The 19424-nt window shown below is 42.2% G+C and overlaps 1 protein-coding gene across 4 annotated transcripts in view; it reads right to left on the reverse strand.

Moving 5' to 3' along the window:
• The window catches only part of Frmd3 (FERM domain containing 3), a 259089-nt gene that overhangs the window by 73935 nt on the left and 165730 nt on the right, over positions 1-19424 (reverse strand). For all 4 annotated transcript variants that reach the window (XM_013158449.2, XM_063243500.1, XM_013158447.3 and 1 more), the window contains 2 exons: positions 16435-16532; positions 10201-10324 (listed from right to left, as the gene is read on the reverse strand). In XM_013158449.2, coding sequence (XP_013013903.2) covers positions 10201-10324; positions 16435-16532 — 222 coding nt within the window. The remainder of the gene's footprint in view (positions 1-10200; positions 10325-16434; positions 16533-19424) is intronic.

Consider the following 19424-nt stretch of genomic DNA (forward strand, 5'->3'; position numbering starts at 1 on the left):
ATATTGACATGAATAGGAAAAAGTAATTTTTAAAAATTGTCTCAAAGTATATGGGAATCTTTCTCTCTATATAGCTCTAAGTTTGTATAGTATTCTAATTTTCATTTAAAAATGTGTTTATTGAATCCAAATAGGCAGCTCCTTCTCCCTCCCTTCTTGTCTGTCTGCCTGTCACACACGTGTGGGCACACACACACACAGAAGACTCCTCTTCTTCAGAGAGCTGCTTACTCTCATGATCTGTTAAACCTTCAGCATCTTTTTAATATTATTATTAAAAGTCAACTTTTGACTTTAAAGTTCAATTTTATCTTTCTTTCTTTTTTTTTTTTTTTTTTTTTTTTTTTTTTTTTTTTTTTTTTTTTTTTTGGTGTCAAGGATCAAATCCCTGACCTCACGCTTGCCAGGCCACCATCCTTTTCTACATAGTCTGGAAACAGGTTGATTGTGGGAGGTTATGGCTCAGCTATCCATGTGATGCCCCCAGAGGTTTGGTCTGCTTGGTGTGCAGTGTGGAAGAGCATGGGAGACTCAGGACGTGGGGCTGGTAGGAGGTAGTTGGATTTCTGACCCCTCAAGGGACCCAACTTAAGCCACATGAGAGCAGAGAAAGCAGAGTGTTATAGGAGGGCAAAGTCTGAACGTCTCCAACTTTCGTTCTTGCCCTGTGATTGTTCCCTCCTGCACACACTCCCTCTGTGGTGCCACTGATCATATATGATGTTCCCACATATCATCTCTCAGCACAGCTAAGCAAGTGCTGCTACCTTGTTTTTGGATCTCCAGATCTGAGAGTTAAATCTATCCCTTGCTTATAAAGAAGCCAGCCTCAGGCATTTGTTATAGCAATGAAAAAAGTTTTCTTGAAACTTTACCTTAGGTTCAGCTTTGGTGTAGCTTTAAACTTTTCTCAACACTGGCTCCCACCACATGGGGTGCTCTCAGGACTGACCTAGCAGCAGGATTTGGGGTCTCAGCACCCCTGAGACTCAGACTCTGAGAGACTCCAAACTCGAGGGCTGCAAGGAAACTGTGCTCTGCAGTCCCATCTCTGTGCTCTGGACATCACGAGATCTTTCTTCTCCCTCTCATCACATCTCATCTGTAATATACTCCCCCGTCTCCACTGTCCCACTAAAATGACAGCACCTGAGAGCTTCTCATCAGAAGGACATTCTGGATTTTAGTACATTTATGGCTTTTTAAAAATATCCTCAGCTGTCTAGTGGGCTCAAAACTCTACTTTTGGAGTTTACCTTGCTAGTTAGTGCTACTTTGAAGTTAGAGGAGATCCACATAGTATACCTTTCTGCACTCTAGCCGAAAGTAACAGTTCCCAATCTGTCACTTCCAATTTTTTTAGAGAGGGGACATTATCTCTTGTAAATTCTTAAGGAACCATTAGGGACCCCCTAATTGGGCAGAGTATGAGATACAATCTTGCCAATTTGCATAACTACTATGCTATGAGGGTACAGTGATGATGCTCTTATGCCACATAGGGCCAAAACTAAAGGACAGCAGCTACTTAGAAAGATATTACAGCACTGCATGAGAAAACTGAAGTCACATTCCACAGATTCCCAATTGTGTAGACTTGGGTAGAGTAGTTTCTCAGCCCTCTGTTTCTTTATTTGTCTAAGATGGTAGCTGCGGATCACAAACTCAACACCTAAGACAGTAGAAGGTAAAGAGGCTGAGTGGAGAGGGAGGCAATTTAGAGAGCAAATAATTCTTTCAAAGGAGACTGTTACTAACTGGTGTTACCAAATCGTCCACCTGCAAATAAAAACTAGACCTTTGTGGCAACTGATGCCATTTTGAAAACTATTATTTGGCCCAAAGGACATAAATCTGGGACTATATGACCCCATACTTTGCTGAGTCTCTCCAGTGTGTTAACTGCTTTGTTTAGTATAAGTGACAATCAAAGGCTCTGGATGGCACTGTCAGGTGTTTTCAGTTAATAAAAAGTTGCCACTCCATAGACATTATTTTTAGATAAAATCTTTCAGTGCATGAGTCACAGGAGAGTGAGGCTGGTGATGGGGCCCAGCCTGATGGCGAAGCAGTTGATGGTTGCTAGGCCGAGCAGCACTACTGCACCTCCCTGCACTTCCCCTGCACACAGCCTTTCAATAACCACGTGCTGCATGAACAGACCATGCGTGGACAGATGAGGCGTGGATGGATGAGGGCGTGGATGAGCAGACATATTCTTAGAGTCTCCCCAAAAGCTCAGAGTCTTTGACTTGTAATTGCCTGCCCAGGATACTCAGGGGATGTATCAGGTAAGGATGACTCCCTCTTCCAGCACAGCCTCTCTCCTTCCCAGCCACATGGCACTTGGGTGACTGCTAATTCTCTCTTCAGGTCACTTTCACCCCATTTCATCTGCATATAATTGTTAATGATTCAGATGTGCACATTCTTCAGCCTGGCCCAGCATTCTCTAAAAAGAGCCCTGAATCTAGGCCACACAATGTAAGATTTAGCATGTGATGCCAAATGCCTGCACCATCTCATTCCTAACCAGGATGTTATGTCAGACAGTAAAGTAAAATGGAAATGCATTTAATAACCTGTCAGGGCCAGAGACTGGGCTCTAGAAGCATTCTGGAAAAGACTCAGGAAGGAAAAGAGTGCAGAGGGTGGGAAAAGTGATGACAGGGGAAAAAAAGACATCTTAAGAAAGATGGGGGTTGCAAAACAACTGGATATCTCTCTTCTTTTACTCAATAAACACTCTTCTCATATCTGACATTTCCTAAGCATTTAAACCTGGGTATGTTCTTGTGCCCTGCTCATGAGATGCAACAGGTAGAGGGCATTTTCACAGAAGGACCTGTTATTCTATAAAGCTAGGCAGCTTTTAGCCCAGCATTCCTTGCTAGGAAGCTACATCAAATGATTTGCAGAGACTAAGGGTCTGAGGAATGGAGATGATTGCACTGCTTAAAATACTCTGTGTCATGACTATTTCCATGACAAATTTCACTACTATTATAGTAGTGGCTAACTGAATGGCATTTCTGTGCTTTAGGGGGAAGGGAAAAGATTTATTGCCAGCTGAGCTTTCCGCAGATTAAGAGCTAATGATTTATGGCTGGAGTGAATATAAGGGTTATTGCCCTAGTGACAGACAAGATGAATGGGTGAGGAGGAGAATAAGACTCAGGGAGTAGAAACTGGGACAGTGATGGTGAACCTTTTAGAGCTTTCACAGATCGATGCAGCACAAGGGCCACAGGTTCGCCACTACTGCTCTAGGAAACGCCTCCGGAGTTCACCAGAACTCCCTGCAATGAACATTATCTTACCTTTATCTGAAACCCTCTCTGAGAACCTTATCACTAAAAAAATGAGCCACTCTTCTCAATGTAGCTATGATTAAAACTGTGGAAAACAGAAACCAAGAGGGCCCCAAATACATAGAAAATAGTATATATTATGTATCATTTATATATATTTGAAGTTATAACTTCTTCCAGCCACCAGAGGGCTCTGGAATGTAAATAATCTCAATTCAGTCCCACAGCAAGGGTGTATCTCATCCCTGCACATCAAATCCAATAAAGTCTTTAAATTTAAAAAAATTTTTCTCACACATAGATTTAATTTTTTTATTTTAAAGAGAAAAAACAATAAAACTTATACATAATTTCAAAACAAGATAAAAGGAAATTAACCGTAGTTGACATATTGCATATTGTTATCTTCAAAGTAGTTGCTCAGAATACAAGATATAGGCATGCAAAATTGGCCAGACAGTATAAACACAAGCCATTCTTTTTAGGGAATTATAGAAATTAGTAGTATAATTAAGTTTATTTATCTTGACTATCATTTATAATATATATTATATATTATACCTAGTATAATATATAATCATATATATAATATCTGGCAATAAGTGGTACAATCAGGTATAATATATAATCATAATTATATATTATCACATATACCATATATGAAAATCAAAATTATATATGATTATCATATATATTATATATGTATTATTTTCCTTTCCTTTTTTCTTTTCCCCTTCCCAGTTTCCTTTCTTTTTGAGTAGTTTCTTTTCTTTTCACTACATTTATTGTGCATTTTGGGTCTTATTTACTCTTTCAGTTTCTTACACTAAAGAGATGACACAATCTTTACATATGCAAGTCTGATTTATTTCACTTATGAGTATGGTTTGTAGTTGCATCCATTTACCTATAAAAACATCGAGCTTATTCTTCTTTACAGCTGAATAATTCTCCATCATATAGAAATATCATATCTTTTAAAACACATTCCCCAGTTGATGGGCATTTGGGTTGTTTCCAAGATTTAGCTATTACAGATCGTGCTGCTATAAACATAGATGCATATCTCCCACTGTGGCATGATGTTTCTAACTGTTCTGGGAAAATACTCAGAAGGAGAATAGCGGGCTTGAATGGGACCTTGAATCCTGATTTTTTGAGAAGTTTCCACACTGATTTTCCACAATGGTTGTACTCATCTACACTCCCACCAACAGTGGAGAAGGATTCCTTGTTCCCCGAACTCCCCCGCCCCAGAATTTGTTATTGGTTGATTTCTTGATAATAGACATTCTTTCTGGGGTGAGGGGGAAACAGTGTTATTTTAATCTGCATTTCTTGGATGACCAATGATGCTAAACATTTTTTCATATATTTATTTGCAATTTGTATGTCTTCATCTGAGATGTGTGTATTTATCTCAGATGCTCATTTTTGGATTGGGACTTTAAATTTGGATTGGGTCTAAAATTGATTTGTTTCAATTCCTTCTAGATAGAAGTCCTTTGAGGGACAGTTGTCTAAATTTTTTTCCACTCTGTGAGTCTTCTTTTCACTCTGTTGGTGTCTTTTAAGAAGATGAGATCCCAGCTGTTGATTCTTTGAAATATTTCTTGCGCAGTTTGGTTTTTGTTCAAGAACTCTCTGCCGTCACCTATGTCGTTGAGGTTTCTACCTACCTTGTTTTCCAGCAGATTTAGTGTTTCTGTTTTAATAATTTAGACCTTTGATCCATTTTGCCTTTAGTTTAGTGTACATGGTTCTAGTGTTGGTCTTCAGCAAGTGGAAAGCCAGTTTTTCCAGCGCTATGTAAAGAGGCTATCTTTCTTTCAGTGAACATGCTTGGTCCCATGGTCAAAGACAAGGAGGCTGAGAGTCACAGTTTTAAAGCAAATATTGGTCTTGTTTTAAAATTATCTCTAGAGACATGAGAATGAAACACACATTGATTATAGACCTCCTTTGTCATTTTTCTCTAGAATCTGGCCATCATCTGTTTTATTAGTACTTTTTGTTGTTGTTTTTAGTTTAATTCCTTGATTGATGCTTGTAAATTGCCCTGAGCGAGTAGTTTTCTTATGTCCCTCTGGCTAAAGTGGTACAATCAACAATAACAACAGCATCAAACAAAGCTCAAAAAATGACAAACTGAGGTCACCATTAATCTGCCACCTTTAACCATATGAACTAGATTTATGGTTATATAATAAAATCTAAAACAAAGCAGAAAATTTTATGCAGTAAATAAGCTCTCAACATGCCAATTTTACCCTCGAGAGAAAATTTAGAAGAGATTAGGGTAAAAATAGAGATAGAAGAGGAAGACATTAGAAGCAATGCTGGAAGACAAAGAAAGATCATATAAACTTTGGGAAATTGGTGCAGAAGACAGAAGAAAAAGAGAGAAGGAGGAAATAAAAAGAGTAACAACTAACACACACAAAAAAAACTAGAAACCACATTCACACTCAAAAAACAAAATAAACAATGAAGAGAAGAAAACACAGAAAAAGAGAGGGAAAAAGTCCGCTTCAAGGTTGGTCTCTGCTGTCACTGGTAGACAATGTGTGGAGGCAGACTCCAGATCCAGGTTGATTTATCCCAGAGAGCCTGCAGGTATCGCATGGCATCGGGTAATTTCAGTGAGCCTGCTTCTTTATTTCTCCTGAAGTTCAGGCAGGTTTTTATGCAGCTTCTGCAGACTTGAACTCAGCTGGGAGCTGCTAGATTGAGCCAGCGTTTGCTCTGAGTTCTGAGCTCAGCTGGCCCTTCACCAAGATGGCTTGCGACCAAGTGCCCTCTCCTGATGGATGGCCAGATGCAAATGGAACATGTCTGCAGGAATTTAAGAGACCCAAAGGTACCTCCAAGGATACCTTTGTAAATACAGCTTTGTTAGCTGTGCACCTATTACAATAGCCAAAATCCAGATCATCAACACCATCAAAGCCTAGCGAGGATGTGGAACAACAGAAATGCTCACGCATTGGTGAAAACACAAAATAGTGCACACACTTGGCCAACAGTCTGCTGTTGATTATAAAATTAAACACACTTTTACCATATTATGTAGCAATCTTGCTCCTGGGCACTTACCCAAACAAGTTAAAAACTTACATCCACAAGAAAACTTGCACATAGATGTTTATAAATAGTGTTGTTCATAATTGCTCAGACTTGGCAAGAAATGAAGCTGGTCTTCCATGGATAAATGAACTGTGCCACATCCTGAACAGTATTCAGTGCTAAGAGGAAATGAGCTATCAAGCCATGAGAAAACAGGCAGGAACCTTAAGTGCATATTTACTAAGTGAAAGAAGTCAACCAAAAAAGGCTACATGTTGTGAAATTCCAACTATCACATTCTGGAAAAGTCAGAAGTATGGAGGTTAAAAAAAAGCAGAGGTTTTCAGGAGTCAAAAATAAGGGATAATGATTTTTACCACAGTGAAACTCTTCTTTATGAAACTACAGAGGTATGATACCATAGTGGTGGACACATGTTACTATAAAACCCATAGAAGGCACACTGAAAGTAAGTCGAAGTATAAACTGGCTATAGAGACTGGCTGATTGCAATGCATCATGTAAGCTCATCAGTGTTAACAAATGTACTGTTTCCAGGAGGTGCTGATATTGGGGAACAATTTATGAGCAGAGCAGGGGGCAGAGGGGGAATCTCTGTGAATCACTCTCTCGCCCTCCCTTCTTTTTCTTTTTGAGGTGCTGGGATAAATCTCAGGGCTTGGCAAATGCTAGGCAGGCACTTTACTATGAGCTAATCCCAAATCCTGTGTTTTCTTTCTGTAAATAGACTTTACTTTTTAGAGAAATTTAGACTCACAGCAAAACTGAAGGAAAATTGCCTTCCACTGCAAAGATGTGACATACATAAGGAAGACTAACTGATTCAGGCATGAACTTGAATCTTCAAGCACTGATCTCTTGGATATCCAAGGAAGACTAAGCATTTTATCCAGAGAAACACTAAAAGCTCAATTTTCTATTGTATTTTAAAACATCTGAAAATTCCAAGGGATCTCTCTTTCTCACTTTCTCTCCCCAAAGAACTCCCATCCTCCTGCCTGAGTAGCCTTCCCAGGAGGGGAAGGTCTTAGTTCTCCCTGATCAATTTTATCCTAAGTATGGCAGCTTTGTCCCTTACTCAGAGAGAATAGAACAGCATAACTATAGTCCACAAAATTCAGAGAAAGATTGTGAGACCTCAACAGGTAAAAACAGTTTCCCTACGGTAAACCACCACTATTATTCCTATAATGCTCAAACATCTCCACCACTGTCTATTTTGTTTTCTTCCTCAGCTGGTGCAGAAAGCAGGTAGGAAGAAGTTCTCAAACAACAACAAAGGCCAACCATAACTCTCTTGGAAATCTCGAAAGCAATGGCTCAGTAGCTTTGCGTTACTCTCTTGCATCGCTGAGGCTTATGGGGTCTGGGATCACCGAGGCTGCATGCCCAAGTCCAGATTTGCACAGGATTCCTCCACTGGTGACTCTGCTCCAACACTATTGATTTTGTGGTACAATTCCGTGGAAGGCCCTGCTCCCCACACAATGTCACCACTCTCTTGGTCTACATGCAAGGGCATACTAGATCAGGCAGGCTCAACCTCTAGAGTACATTTTCCTCCAACTATAGAAAGCCCTCTCCCTAGCACTGACATCTTCTATTCTTCACATCTTTCTGTCCTGACCCAAAATCTCTCAGTGCTGCACAGAGCCCGAGTCAAATACATAACTACTTGGGGAAAGCAAGCAAACATGCACAAAGAAGTACCCCCAAGGCTCCCCTCACAATGTCCTATGATATCTGCCAGCTTCATGCCCCAGGCTTGTGACTATGGCCTCTTACAAGGGCTTTCTAGCACTGCATGAGCTGCAAAACAGCAGCTTTGATCAAGCTGTAGGACTCACTGTCAAGAGTTATAAAACCAGGGCTCCCTGGAATCCCCAGGTCACGATGACACTTTCAGAGCTAGCCACAAATTCAGGTGCTGGAGCAGTAGCCAATCTACAGTCTTCTGATTGTTGGGAGACCCTCTCTGAGCCACTCATGTCCTCATAAAATCCAGTACATCACCAAGTCTTATGATCACATTTCTCAAAATTCTGTTCTTTCTATTTATTCCCCTCCTATTCTTTTGTGGGTCTTTGGCATCTCTAATAGCAAACATTATTGACTCCTCTTGCTCCCAATGTCCATCCTCAGATGTCACCACCAGAATTACACAGTGAACATGCCAGGCACAACACTTGCTCCTCACAGCTGCACAGCACAAGGGTAAGAGTGTAGATGTTCATATCATGCAAGCCCATGTTCCAACGCTGCCAACCTCCCTGCACCATGCCAGACTCTCCACAAACCGAACTGGGAACACTGCAAGTGTCTGCCTTGTCAATCTGAAAGGACTAGGTGAACAGATGCACACACAGCTCCTGACATGATGTTCTGGCATCTAGTATGTGCTCCAGGTATGTTTACTACTTTGCATGTGCCACATATTTAAGCCCTTGCAAATTCTGGTCGCAGAAGACCTTTCCTACTAATCCATACAATGGATGCAACTCCCTCATCTTGCCCTGTGACCTATAAAAAGGGGCTACTTCTCTGGCGCCTCAGTGGAATATTAGAATTTTATTGTTACCTCTCGTGCCCTTGTCTTCAAATTATAAAAAGAATACTGAGAGTTTTATGAATTTCAACAATCTTTCATTAAAACACAGTACTCTAAAATAACCAGAGATGGTAGGTTTCCTTCTGAAGTCACTATGTTTTGATATCTAATCACCTATACCTCTAAGAATAAACTTTCCAACCTAAAACATGCTTCTGCTTTGAACACCTACACGATACTCTTCTCAGATGCACCAGAAGAGGGAGTGCCTGCACCATGCAGCTACTGCCAATCCCCCTTTGTTGGGTCAGTTACTTGTTCCAGAATTACTGATCCAATGCTAGCATTTTCTTGTATTGTCAGATGCCCAGGAGATGAAAGTGGCTTTTCACCAACACTTCACCTAGGCACTGCCTATGCTTATTACCAAAATAATTTCTTTCGTGATTTTCACAAGATCTAGATTCTAACTGTAGACTACAAGATTTAAGTTACCTCAGTTCCAAGTTTCTTGGCATGCTTTGCCTGACTCCTCTGGCCCATGTCCAGCAGAGGTGGACAGAGTGCCCAAGCGCATGGACACAACACCCAAGCTGCCTACATTCAGCCCTTGACATGTGTAAGTGACCTCGGTTCCTTCATCTGTAATATGGGAACAACCAGAGCATCTGGCACCTAGGTCACTGTGAGGATTAAATGAGTCTGAATAGACCAAGGGCTTAGAAACACGTCTGGTGATCTATGAATACTCCATGCAGTGAGGCTCCCACGGCTGCCACCTGTAGTTATTACTCTGAAGTGCTGTCGACAAGGAGGGGAGGAGCAGACACAAAAAACTGTCCTACTGAAAGCAGCCTGACAAAGGGAACACCGTCCATCCAGTGCATTCTACCTAAGGCAAACACTTCCAGCAATGGCCACAGGAGAAACAGCAATACAAAATTCCAACTGGAAAAGATTACTTATTTACCTTAGATTTTACTATCAGAATCTCAGGGTGGTTAGAAACCCACATAAATAAGAAAACACAAAGCTGGAATAGCTATGGATGGATCATATGCAGCCCCGAACACCACTCACACTACCGAGATTGTTATTAGTGGGGACGCTGGGGTGCTCAGTGGTACCTAGAAATACTGCCCCGCCACCTGAAGCAGTTGACTATAATAAATCTTACATCACAGATTTACACATTCCCCAAAGTAACAATATTTTTCCACTGCTATCATTTTCATAGCTCTCTACCCACATTACCTGAGTTCGTTTTTATGAACTTCCATGATTTTTCTCTCCAGCTTCTGTGACTGCTTGGGGAAAATCTCAAACTCACTTATGTAATTCTCAAGATGCTCATCAGGATCATAATCACCAAGCTCGGCTGTAACCAGTAAAAAACGAAAATAAGATTAAAGACACTACAAGCAGGCTGTTGCCTGCCATCCAAAAGAACAGCCTGGACTGTGCTCCCTAGCCCCAAAGTGCATCTGTGCCCGTGCGCAGACCACAGTTTGAGTGTGGAGGCCAGTGATGGTGAACCTTTCAGAGCTGTCAACAACAAATAGCTGGGCGGCACCTGCGCTACAGGCTCACCACCACTGCCTTAGACTCTAGACTCGCCCCAGGATCAGATTTAGCTGTCTGACTTTGGACACAACCTCCTCTGTGTTTCCTTCTCTTATTTTACATATCAAAACAGTTTACATCAGTGTTTCTCACTGGGGGCACCACTGGTATTTGGAGGGGTTAAAAAGTTTATTATTTCAGATTGCCCACCGAAGTGTAGGATACTTAGCATTTCTATCCTTCAGGCACTAAATGTCAGTAGCATAATCACTGTTACCATGATGGTTAATCTTGACTGTCCACTTGATTGGCTTAAGAAACACCTAGGGAATTAGTAAAGCACCACTGTGAGCAGTGTAGGAAGGTCGTGGGGACATGAATCTGAGAGCACATATCTGTCTCTTCCTCTCTTGCACTGTCCCCTTGCTTTGCTTTCTGGCCACCATGAACTGAGCATCTTTGCTCCACCACCCCCCACACCATGATGCCTCTGCCTTGGAACCAGCGAACCATGGGACCCTTTGAAACTGTGAGCCAAGTTAAACCTCTTCTCCTTTAAATTTCAGGTGTTATTTTGTTCCAGCAACAAGAAAGCTGACCAATTCAATGATCATCAAGAATATCATGCCAAAAAGTTAGGCAAAGGACACAAAATATCAGGTAGATATGAACATGTTCAAGAAATCTGTAGTACAATGGAGTGACTATAAGTAAAAAATATATATTGTATATTCAGAAGTCTCTGGCAGTATTAATTTTAAATGTTTCCATCACAAAATTGATAAATCTATGAGGTAATGCATATTAATTAGCTCAGTTCAGTCACTAAACAATGTATACCTATTTCAGCATCATGTACACTATACATATGATATTTATTTGTCCATTAAAAATTGAAAAACAAACTCTCCAATATTTCCAGTGTTCCCAGGATATCTATCTATCTGGGCTGCTGGCTCTGAGGTTTCTGCAGCACAGCTCATTCAGTGAAAAAAATGTCATAATATGAAGGAACTTAAGGGGGACTGCACTTAAAAACAAATGGATCACACTTCAAATTAAAGAGCATACCTAAATACAAAATAGCACACTGGATTTAGGTGTTGCCTTTTTTCCACAAGGAACTTCTGGGATTCTTCCAGAGTGAAGAGAAATGCCTGGATCTCTCAAGCACCTTGAGCACTAAGGAGAGGTGGGTGTCCAGCCCACAGTCTGGAGGAGCAAACGTGATGTCTGGCAATGGAACACCATTACAGATTCCATACCAGTGATGAAAACGAGACACAAAAGCAAGTATCTTGGGCAGAAATGGGAGACACAGCCCAGGAAGGAAAATAAAGATGGTGACAGTAGACAAACTTTTTCACCCACATGATTCTGATGTAGGAAAAATTAGTATGTCTGGAGCATATCTGAAGAATCAGCATATCTGAAGATGTGCTCTCATCTCTCCAACTTATTTCTACTGTTTCAAATTGCAGTTCTTCAGAAAACCTAAAGATGTATATATACCACATGAGAAAGGGGTTTTTTAAAAAATAAGATTTGATATGCTATTGATCATGGAATGGAAAGTGATTAATTTGACAATACCAAAATTAAATGTTACTAATCATGGAAACACATTATGGACAAATAAGAGATGTCAAGTTGAAAGAATTTATTTGCAAACTCTAACATTTACAACAGCTAATACCCACAATAAAGAGAAAATCTTTGTAAGTCACAGAAAAATGGGCAGGAAGATGAATAGAGAAATAGTCAAAGACATGAATCGGCAATTCGCGAGAGGTGAACTGCTAACGGTTGGTGAGACGTCCAAACTCACTAGTAATCAAGACACGAAAACCAAAACAAGACGTCACTTTGCGTCTATAACACTATCAAACACTAGGACGTTGGCAAAACATAAGGAAACAGAAAGACTTATGCACTTTTGGGGATTCTGAATACATATTCTTCTAGAAAGCAAGGTAGGAGTAGCTAGGCAATATTATAACTCAGAAATCTCTCTTCTGGGCATACATCCTAGAAAAACTCTGGGTACAAGAAATGATATGTGTGAAGTATTTTTGAATCACGGGATCCTCAGGTGTTTGTAGTTGGCTGGACTGATAAGTAAAACATGAGAGACGCCCCCAACAGGACATCTGTGGTGGTTAGAAACAGTGAAAGATATTCCTAGCAACATAAGAGAGTTCTCCAAAAACAGTATGCTGAGCATTAAAGGAAGAGATGAGATAGGTCTATAGCCCCACTTAATTTATGAAACTTATACACAAATTGCTTTATAAAGCAATATGCCAAGGCAAAGGTGACTGTGATCCTAACTGTCTTCAGGGGAAAAAAAGAACAAAAGAATGGAAATCAACTGATGGACAGATGGGCCCAAGGGGACCAATGATGAACAAGAACCATGAACTGATGATCAGAATCTAAGTTCCAAAAGAAGTACAGATAACATGCCCACATGCATATAGGTACACATGTGTGGCCCTCCCTGGAACTAAGTACTTAGGCAATGGTCCAATCCAATGCCTCTATTTCCCACAGGTGATCAACCTCAGTACAAAGCTCAGTCATCTTCAGAGCACCTGTCAGCTTGGAGAGGGGCTGGCGAGGGCAGGCCATGTTTGTGGGGAGTATTTCTCTTTCCAGGAAAACTCATGAGATACAATAGACTTGTAACTATAAATACTACAAAAAGAAACCAGAAAATGACAGAGAGAAAAAAAAGAGAAGAAATGAGTGGAGAGTGCACAGGACTCCAGATATAGGACATCCTAGTCTCCAGAAGGAGGTCCTCTCCTTTAGGAGCCTTGCCTGGCCTATACTTTCTGGTGTAAAGCTTGCCTGAGACTGCTCACAGCAGGGACTTAGCCTGTGTGTCCCCCCTAGTTTGGTCACAGACACATCATCATGATGGCTTATTTATCCGTCTATCTTCCTGCAAGGACATGTACTGCAGTGCCTGCCACTAAGTAGCTACTCAAGAAATGCCTGGAGAACCATGAACACATAGATAAACAAGGTAATGAGTATCTTCACAATAGGCAGCCAACTGATTTCTCCCTATGATAAAGAGAAAGCATTCACTGGAGCAACTGAGGCAAGTATCTTGACTTCTCAGATTTTGTGGGAAGGCTACTATATGTCAGACACAGGAAGACTGCATTGAAAAACGCTCCTTGAGACTCCTTGCTATGGAACTGGACCCTATTTTAGAAAATGTCCCCCCATGTACATGCCACAAAGCTCAGTCCTCAGGGGATGTCACTGGGAGGTAAACATTAAGAAGTGGAGTGCAGTAGAAGGTATTTGAGGAACTGGGGTGTCCACCAAGGGGACTGTGGTGTGTGGCCTCTTTCACCTGCTTTCTGTTCCTGGCTTATGCTGGGGTGAGCGGTTGCGCTCTGCCACAGGCTCTGGCCATGCGATGCAGCCCCAAATCAGCAGAGCCAATCAACTATGGACAGGAATCTCCAAAACTGAGCCAAATTATATTTTTCTCTTTGTAAATTGATTTATCTCAGGGATTTGATACAGTGGTGGAAAGCTGACTAATACAGAAGGAAACACAAAAGAAGTCCAGACCCAACTCAGCGAGATAATTTCAGGCATTTATGAGACAACCAAACAGGGATGTAGGAAAGAATGACAGGCAGGAGGGAGGCTTCCTTGGACAGATTGGGAAGACTTCTTTGAAGAAGAGACAGGAAAAGCAATTTATATAAAATAAACAAATAAACAGATCCCAAAGGTATGTTTGTTTTACAACTTGTATTATGAAATAAAATACACTCTGTATGTATTGAACTTATTTGCTGGATTCAGTAACCACAGGTAGCAAAGCTCTGGGTGATGTTTACACACATTGCATACACCAAAGCCTAAAACACACTCCTCAGAAAGACAGCAGCAAGCTTGACAATGATCTCTCTCATGGCCACTGCTCTTGAATCAGCGACACCACCTTCCCGTCACTGTGTGAGAATGTTTGGCTCTGACAAAGCCCATTTTTACCTGCATTTGTTCCTAACCTCCAGAACTACTTGCATATTGACCCTGAGAATCAGAGAAGGCTAAGAACCCACCTTTACTGAACTTGCCCCAAGTGACTCAGAGACAAGAATGCATTTTAGAGATGAAAGGTCCCTTCAAGGTCAACCAGTCCATTTCCAACTCTCCTTCCTCTCCCACTGTGTGTGGTCTGTGATAATAGCCATGAGGGATGAATGAGGGTCCAGCTTCTGGGTGGAGCCTTTGTGGCTTTATTTCAAACGCAACAGAGGATGGAGAACTTTCCATTACAGATCTATACTGAGCTTGTGCTTGGAGACGTGACAATAATTCACTGATGCTTAAATGCTTTCTAAAATCCTCATATGCTGGCCTGCTGCTTAGATTAGTATTGATTCCCATTTCCCTCCAGAGACAGTGCCCCTAACTAGTCACGTGCCTTTTCCATTGCTAAGGAAGATTACAGCGAGGTCTAATAACTCTTCACTCTGGGGGCAAACAAGGCGGCTTTCAAAAGCATGATCTTCCCTTGGAAATCCTGAGAACCCCTCACAGCTGCAGAACACTCCTAGCTACTGAACACTGCAATATCCCAAGGAGTTTTCTGTGCTGCCAAAATCTGCTACATAGCAGTGGGTACTTCCCAGAGAAGAGGAAAAAGCAACACACAAAAGCCACTTCAAAATTCCCAGAGACCAAGCACATTTGGAAACATGACAAAGGGACTATTTCCCAGCTCAGGGCATCCCACAGGGCCAGCGGGGGCCCAGGGAGATTCCCAGGAGAAACAGGGGATTCTCCCTGAAGTGATGAATGAAGTCTGGCATTGTGATGTGCAGCTTCCTATGACACATTTTGGCTCATCACGAGCTCCTATGTTTTTCTTTCTAGATCCATCACAGCACTGACAGACTCTCAGTGCTGCCTTGTTCCCCTTTCCCCTTCCTGTCACCCCCTCCTTCTCACTCATAAACATGTCATTAGCACCCATGATACAAATGGCTATCATTAAGGTCCCTCCAGACTGCCCGGGGGGCCAGCTGCCTTCCACCAAGCCAAGGGCAATAGAACCCCTGGGCTTGCTGCTTCTGGTCATGGAGGCTCCACTGCCAGACACTGTTTCCCAGGAGAATCACTCGGAAGCCACCCAGGTCAGTGCACTTGCTGCTCCTGGTGTCCCCAGCTACGGGCATGTTCAACCCTAAAAGATGGGCAGCCATTGCTGATGGATCTGGCCTCTCCTGGTGAAGTCTCAGTGACCAAAGTTGAGGTATGACAAACCTGCTCATGACACATAGACGCCAGGGCTTAGGGAACTAGTAATTTGTCTATGGTGAAATAACCAGGAAGGGGAAAGAAAGATTCAAACTGGGTTGTGACAGCTTGTGAACCTGCTGCTTGTCTCACTTCTCATATACAGGGCTAGAAAAACTGTGCAATTAGATACACTACACAGATATTCATGTACACGGTACATACAAATGTACACATCACATATGAAATATGTATGTGAGGGTGTCAGGAAAGACCTTTGTTTGAAACCTACCTTCCTCCACGCGTTTGTGAGGCCCCACACTGGTGGATCAGAGCTCAGAACAGAAACCCACACCACTTCGGAGCTTGTAAAACTACAAGTTCACCTCTTATGAAAGAGACCCCAGGACTCATACTGTAGGGCCTGAAAGGTGCTTTGTATTTACAGAGGCCACTGCAACCACCTCAGCCCAGCTTCCTACTAGAACCGCAGTGGCTCAGGAGGAAAGTTGAGGGAAAACCGAGGCCTCTGCTGCTGAGAACAGTCCCAGCCAGCCTTTAATGACAGATGCAGAAAACATAGGTGGTACCTGTGGGCAGAGCTCGGCAGACCAACGCAGTGCCGGCAGTGGGCACTGGTGCTAGACTTACCTTGAATGATACAGGCACCCAGGTAGGCAGCATCGGAAAAGGAGCACAGCAATCGACCATGAAAAATATCACGTTTGATTTGTAAATACAAAAGGTACCTGCAACACAAGGGACAAACAGTTGCACTAAGTTTGACAGAAGCCTGGAGGAGAAGGGCTGCCCATGCAGGGTTCACCTACATCACCAAAGCCCTATACACAGTCACTGGAGCACCCAGCCTCTCCTAGACAAGCAGGGAAACGGGGGGTTTTCAGAATGTTGAAACTCAATGTCTGGGCAAACAGATCCCCTCAGCCTCTAAAGAGGCCTGAGGAAAGCTCAGAAGACACAGGGCCCTATAGCCACTGTCCCCAAACGGTAACAGCCATGCCCCATCACCTCCACTTCAGGTCCCTATTGCCCAAATTCTATTTGAAATGTAGAATCAAGAATGCATTGAATTCAGGTAACAAGACAACCTCATCATCTCTCAGGGGTGGATGGACTCACATTCATCCATCAAACAAGCACCATGCTAAGGACAGAAAGGCAGCGGATTTGCAGGTGGAGCTGGCTATCAGCCCAGCCCACTGCTTCCCAGGGTCAGGCAAACCTACTGCCAGAGGAAGGATGGTCTAAGGGGCCTCAGGGGTAGGGGAGGCCAAACAGGCTTCCTATGGCAGGCAGGGATCAGCCAGCACTCAGCTCCAGCCACTGTCATCTCTCAGGAAGGCAGAAGAGATGTTTCTGAGACTGAATTTACAAGTGAAATCTCTGAGTTTTTAAATGCCATGCCACTGTTTCTAAAAACATAGCAGCACCGAATAAAAATCATCCAGGAGTCCCCACTCTACAATCTGCAACTCAGGCTCACCTTGTCCTCATCCTTTTTGTGTCCTCTCTGCTGGGCAAGACCTCTACAGATTTCCTGGTCATTCTTGGATAGGTTAATTCTTTTATTCCAGGTTCAAGCCTGGCATCTATTGTTTCTGATCAAAGTCAGCTTCTTTCTAGATTTACTGTAGCATTTAAGTCCTAAAAATAAATTTCATTTTTTTCTTCCCATGTTCTTGGGGGCTGAGACCCCTCTCAACCAGTACTAGTGACCACCATGTGATGGTGCATTGTATGTGTCAACTTGACTAGACCATGGGATGCCCAGATAGCAGCTAAACATTATTGGGTGTCTATGGGGGCATTTCCAGAAAGGATCAGCATCTGATCTCAGAATTTGAACTGAGCAAAGCCAAAGGCCCTCCCTACGATGGGAGGACATCATTCAGACTGCTGAAGACCAAAGAAAACAGACAGAGGAAGACTGAATCCACTCTGCTTGACTGTGAGTGGGACAACCATCTTCTCATCCTCAGTGCTGCAGTTCCTAGGTCGTGAGACCTGGACTGGACACTAGGCCACAAGGGTACACATCAGCCCTTCAGACTATGCACTGGCTGTCCTGGACTGCCAGCTTGGCGGCTGTGGGATTTCTCAGCCTCTATACTCATGTGAGTCAATTCCTTGTAATAAGTGTTGACAGGTAGTTAGATAGACAGATAGACTCTAAGATAGAAATACTATTGGACACTTCTGTGGGAGACTGATACACACACCAGTGATTAAGGGATTTGATCTTAACTCAGCCTTATAAGAAGCAACATACACAAGTCTCATTTTAAAGGCAAAGAAACGGAGAATCAGAGAAAGAGTGGTTAGCATGCTTGGGTCCCAGCGACTTTGCCTGCCACAGAGCCTAGCACTGTGGGCCTCGGGCACTGAACCATATGGGATGGATGGAGGTACTCCGTGGCTAACTGAGTTCTCATTCAGAAGTTTTCATCTTCATACCCGCTTCCTGCTATCATTGTGTTAAACACAGAGGACGCAGCATGGGCTTAGATAACAGTCTGGTCTCATTTTACAAAAGAACTGTGTGCAGGGAAGAAAGTCCCTAACACACTTTGTATTCACTTTGGTGTGCTTTTGGTCAAAGGAACAATATTATACTTGGTAGGAAAAGACTTGGACTAACTCCTAAAATAATGCCACTCCACCTGAATAAGCACACAAATTACTGAGGCCAGTTGTGAAAATGGGGGCTCTGACTCAGTAAGTTTGGTGGGGGAGGGGGAAAACTCGATATTTCTGACAACACTGCTCCAAGACCACGCTCTGAGTAACACAACTGTAAACCTATGGTTCTCATCTCCAACTGTGAAAAGTGAAAACAACCCAAACTGCTCACCAGCTGATGAATGTATAAAGTGAACACAATGTATAAAGTGAACATGCAGTAGACTACCCAATCATAAAGATGAATAAAATACTGATAAACACTACCACACAGATGAATTTTGAAAGCATTATGATACATAAAAAGAAGAGAGACACAAAGGTCACATAATGTATGACTGCACTTACAGGAAATGTACAAGAAAGATAAATCTACAGAGACCAAAAATAAGGTCCTTGGTTTTCAAGGACTGAATGACAGGGAGAACATAGGCTGACACTTGGATTGGAGACATGCCACTAGAGTGATGAAAAGATTCTGGGATTAGACCATGGCAGCAGTGACACAAATGTGTGAGCACACCAAAAACCACTAAACTGCACACATTAAAACCTGCCAAAAGAAATTTTTCAAAATCCAAACTGTTTCAGAATAACAGTGCTCAATATTTGGCAGAATTTCAAATTACCTTGAAAACTTAGGAAAATACAGATTGCCGGCCCTGGAGTTACAGGACCAGGGACCAAGAATCTGTAACAAATGTCCAAATAATCTGATGTGACATGGCCCTAGAGCATTCAGAATATCACAGTCACACAATACTTAGAATGCCCAGATCTTTAAAGACTAAATACCAGGCCAAATGCCGTGAGGTTGGTTTCTTTCCTGATTGATGAATGTATGCATTGAAATAAAACATTTCTACTTTTTGAGCAATTTGGTAGTGAAAAACAGCTTAAACAACTATTCATATGAGAGGTTTGAGGTCTAATTCATAACT

This window comes from Cavia porcellus, unplaced genomic scaffold (assembly GCF_034190915.1).
Source record: "Cavia porcellus strain 051 isolate PalLab524CR breed Dunkin Hartley unplaced genomic scaffold, mCavPor4.1 scaffold_2, whole genome shotgun sequence".
In the NCBI taxonomy this organism is placed as follows: Eukaryota; Metazoa; Chordata; class Mammalia; order Rodentia; family Caviidae; genus Cavia; species Cavia porcellus.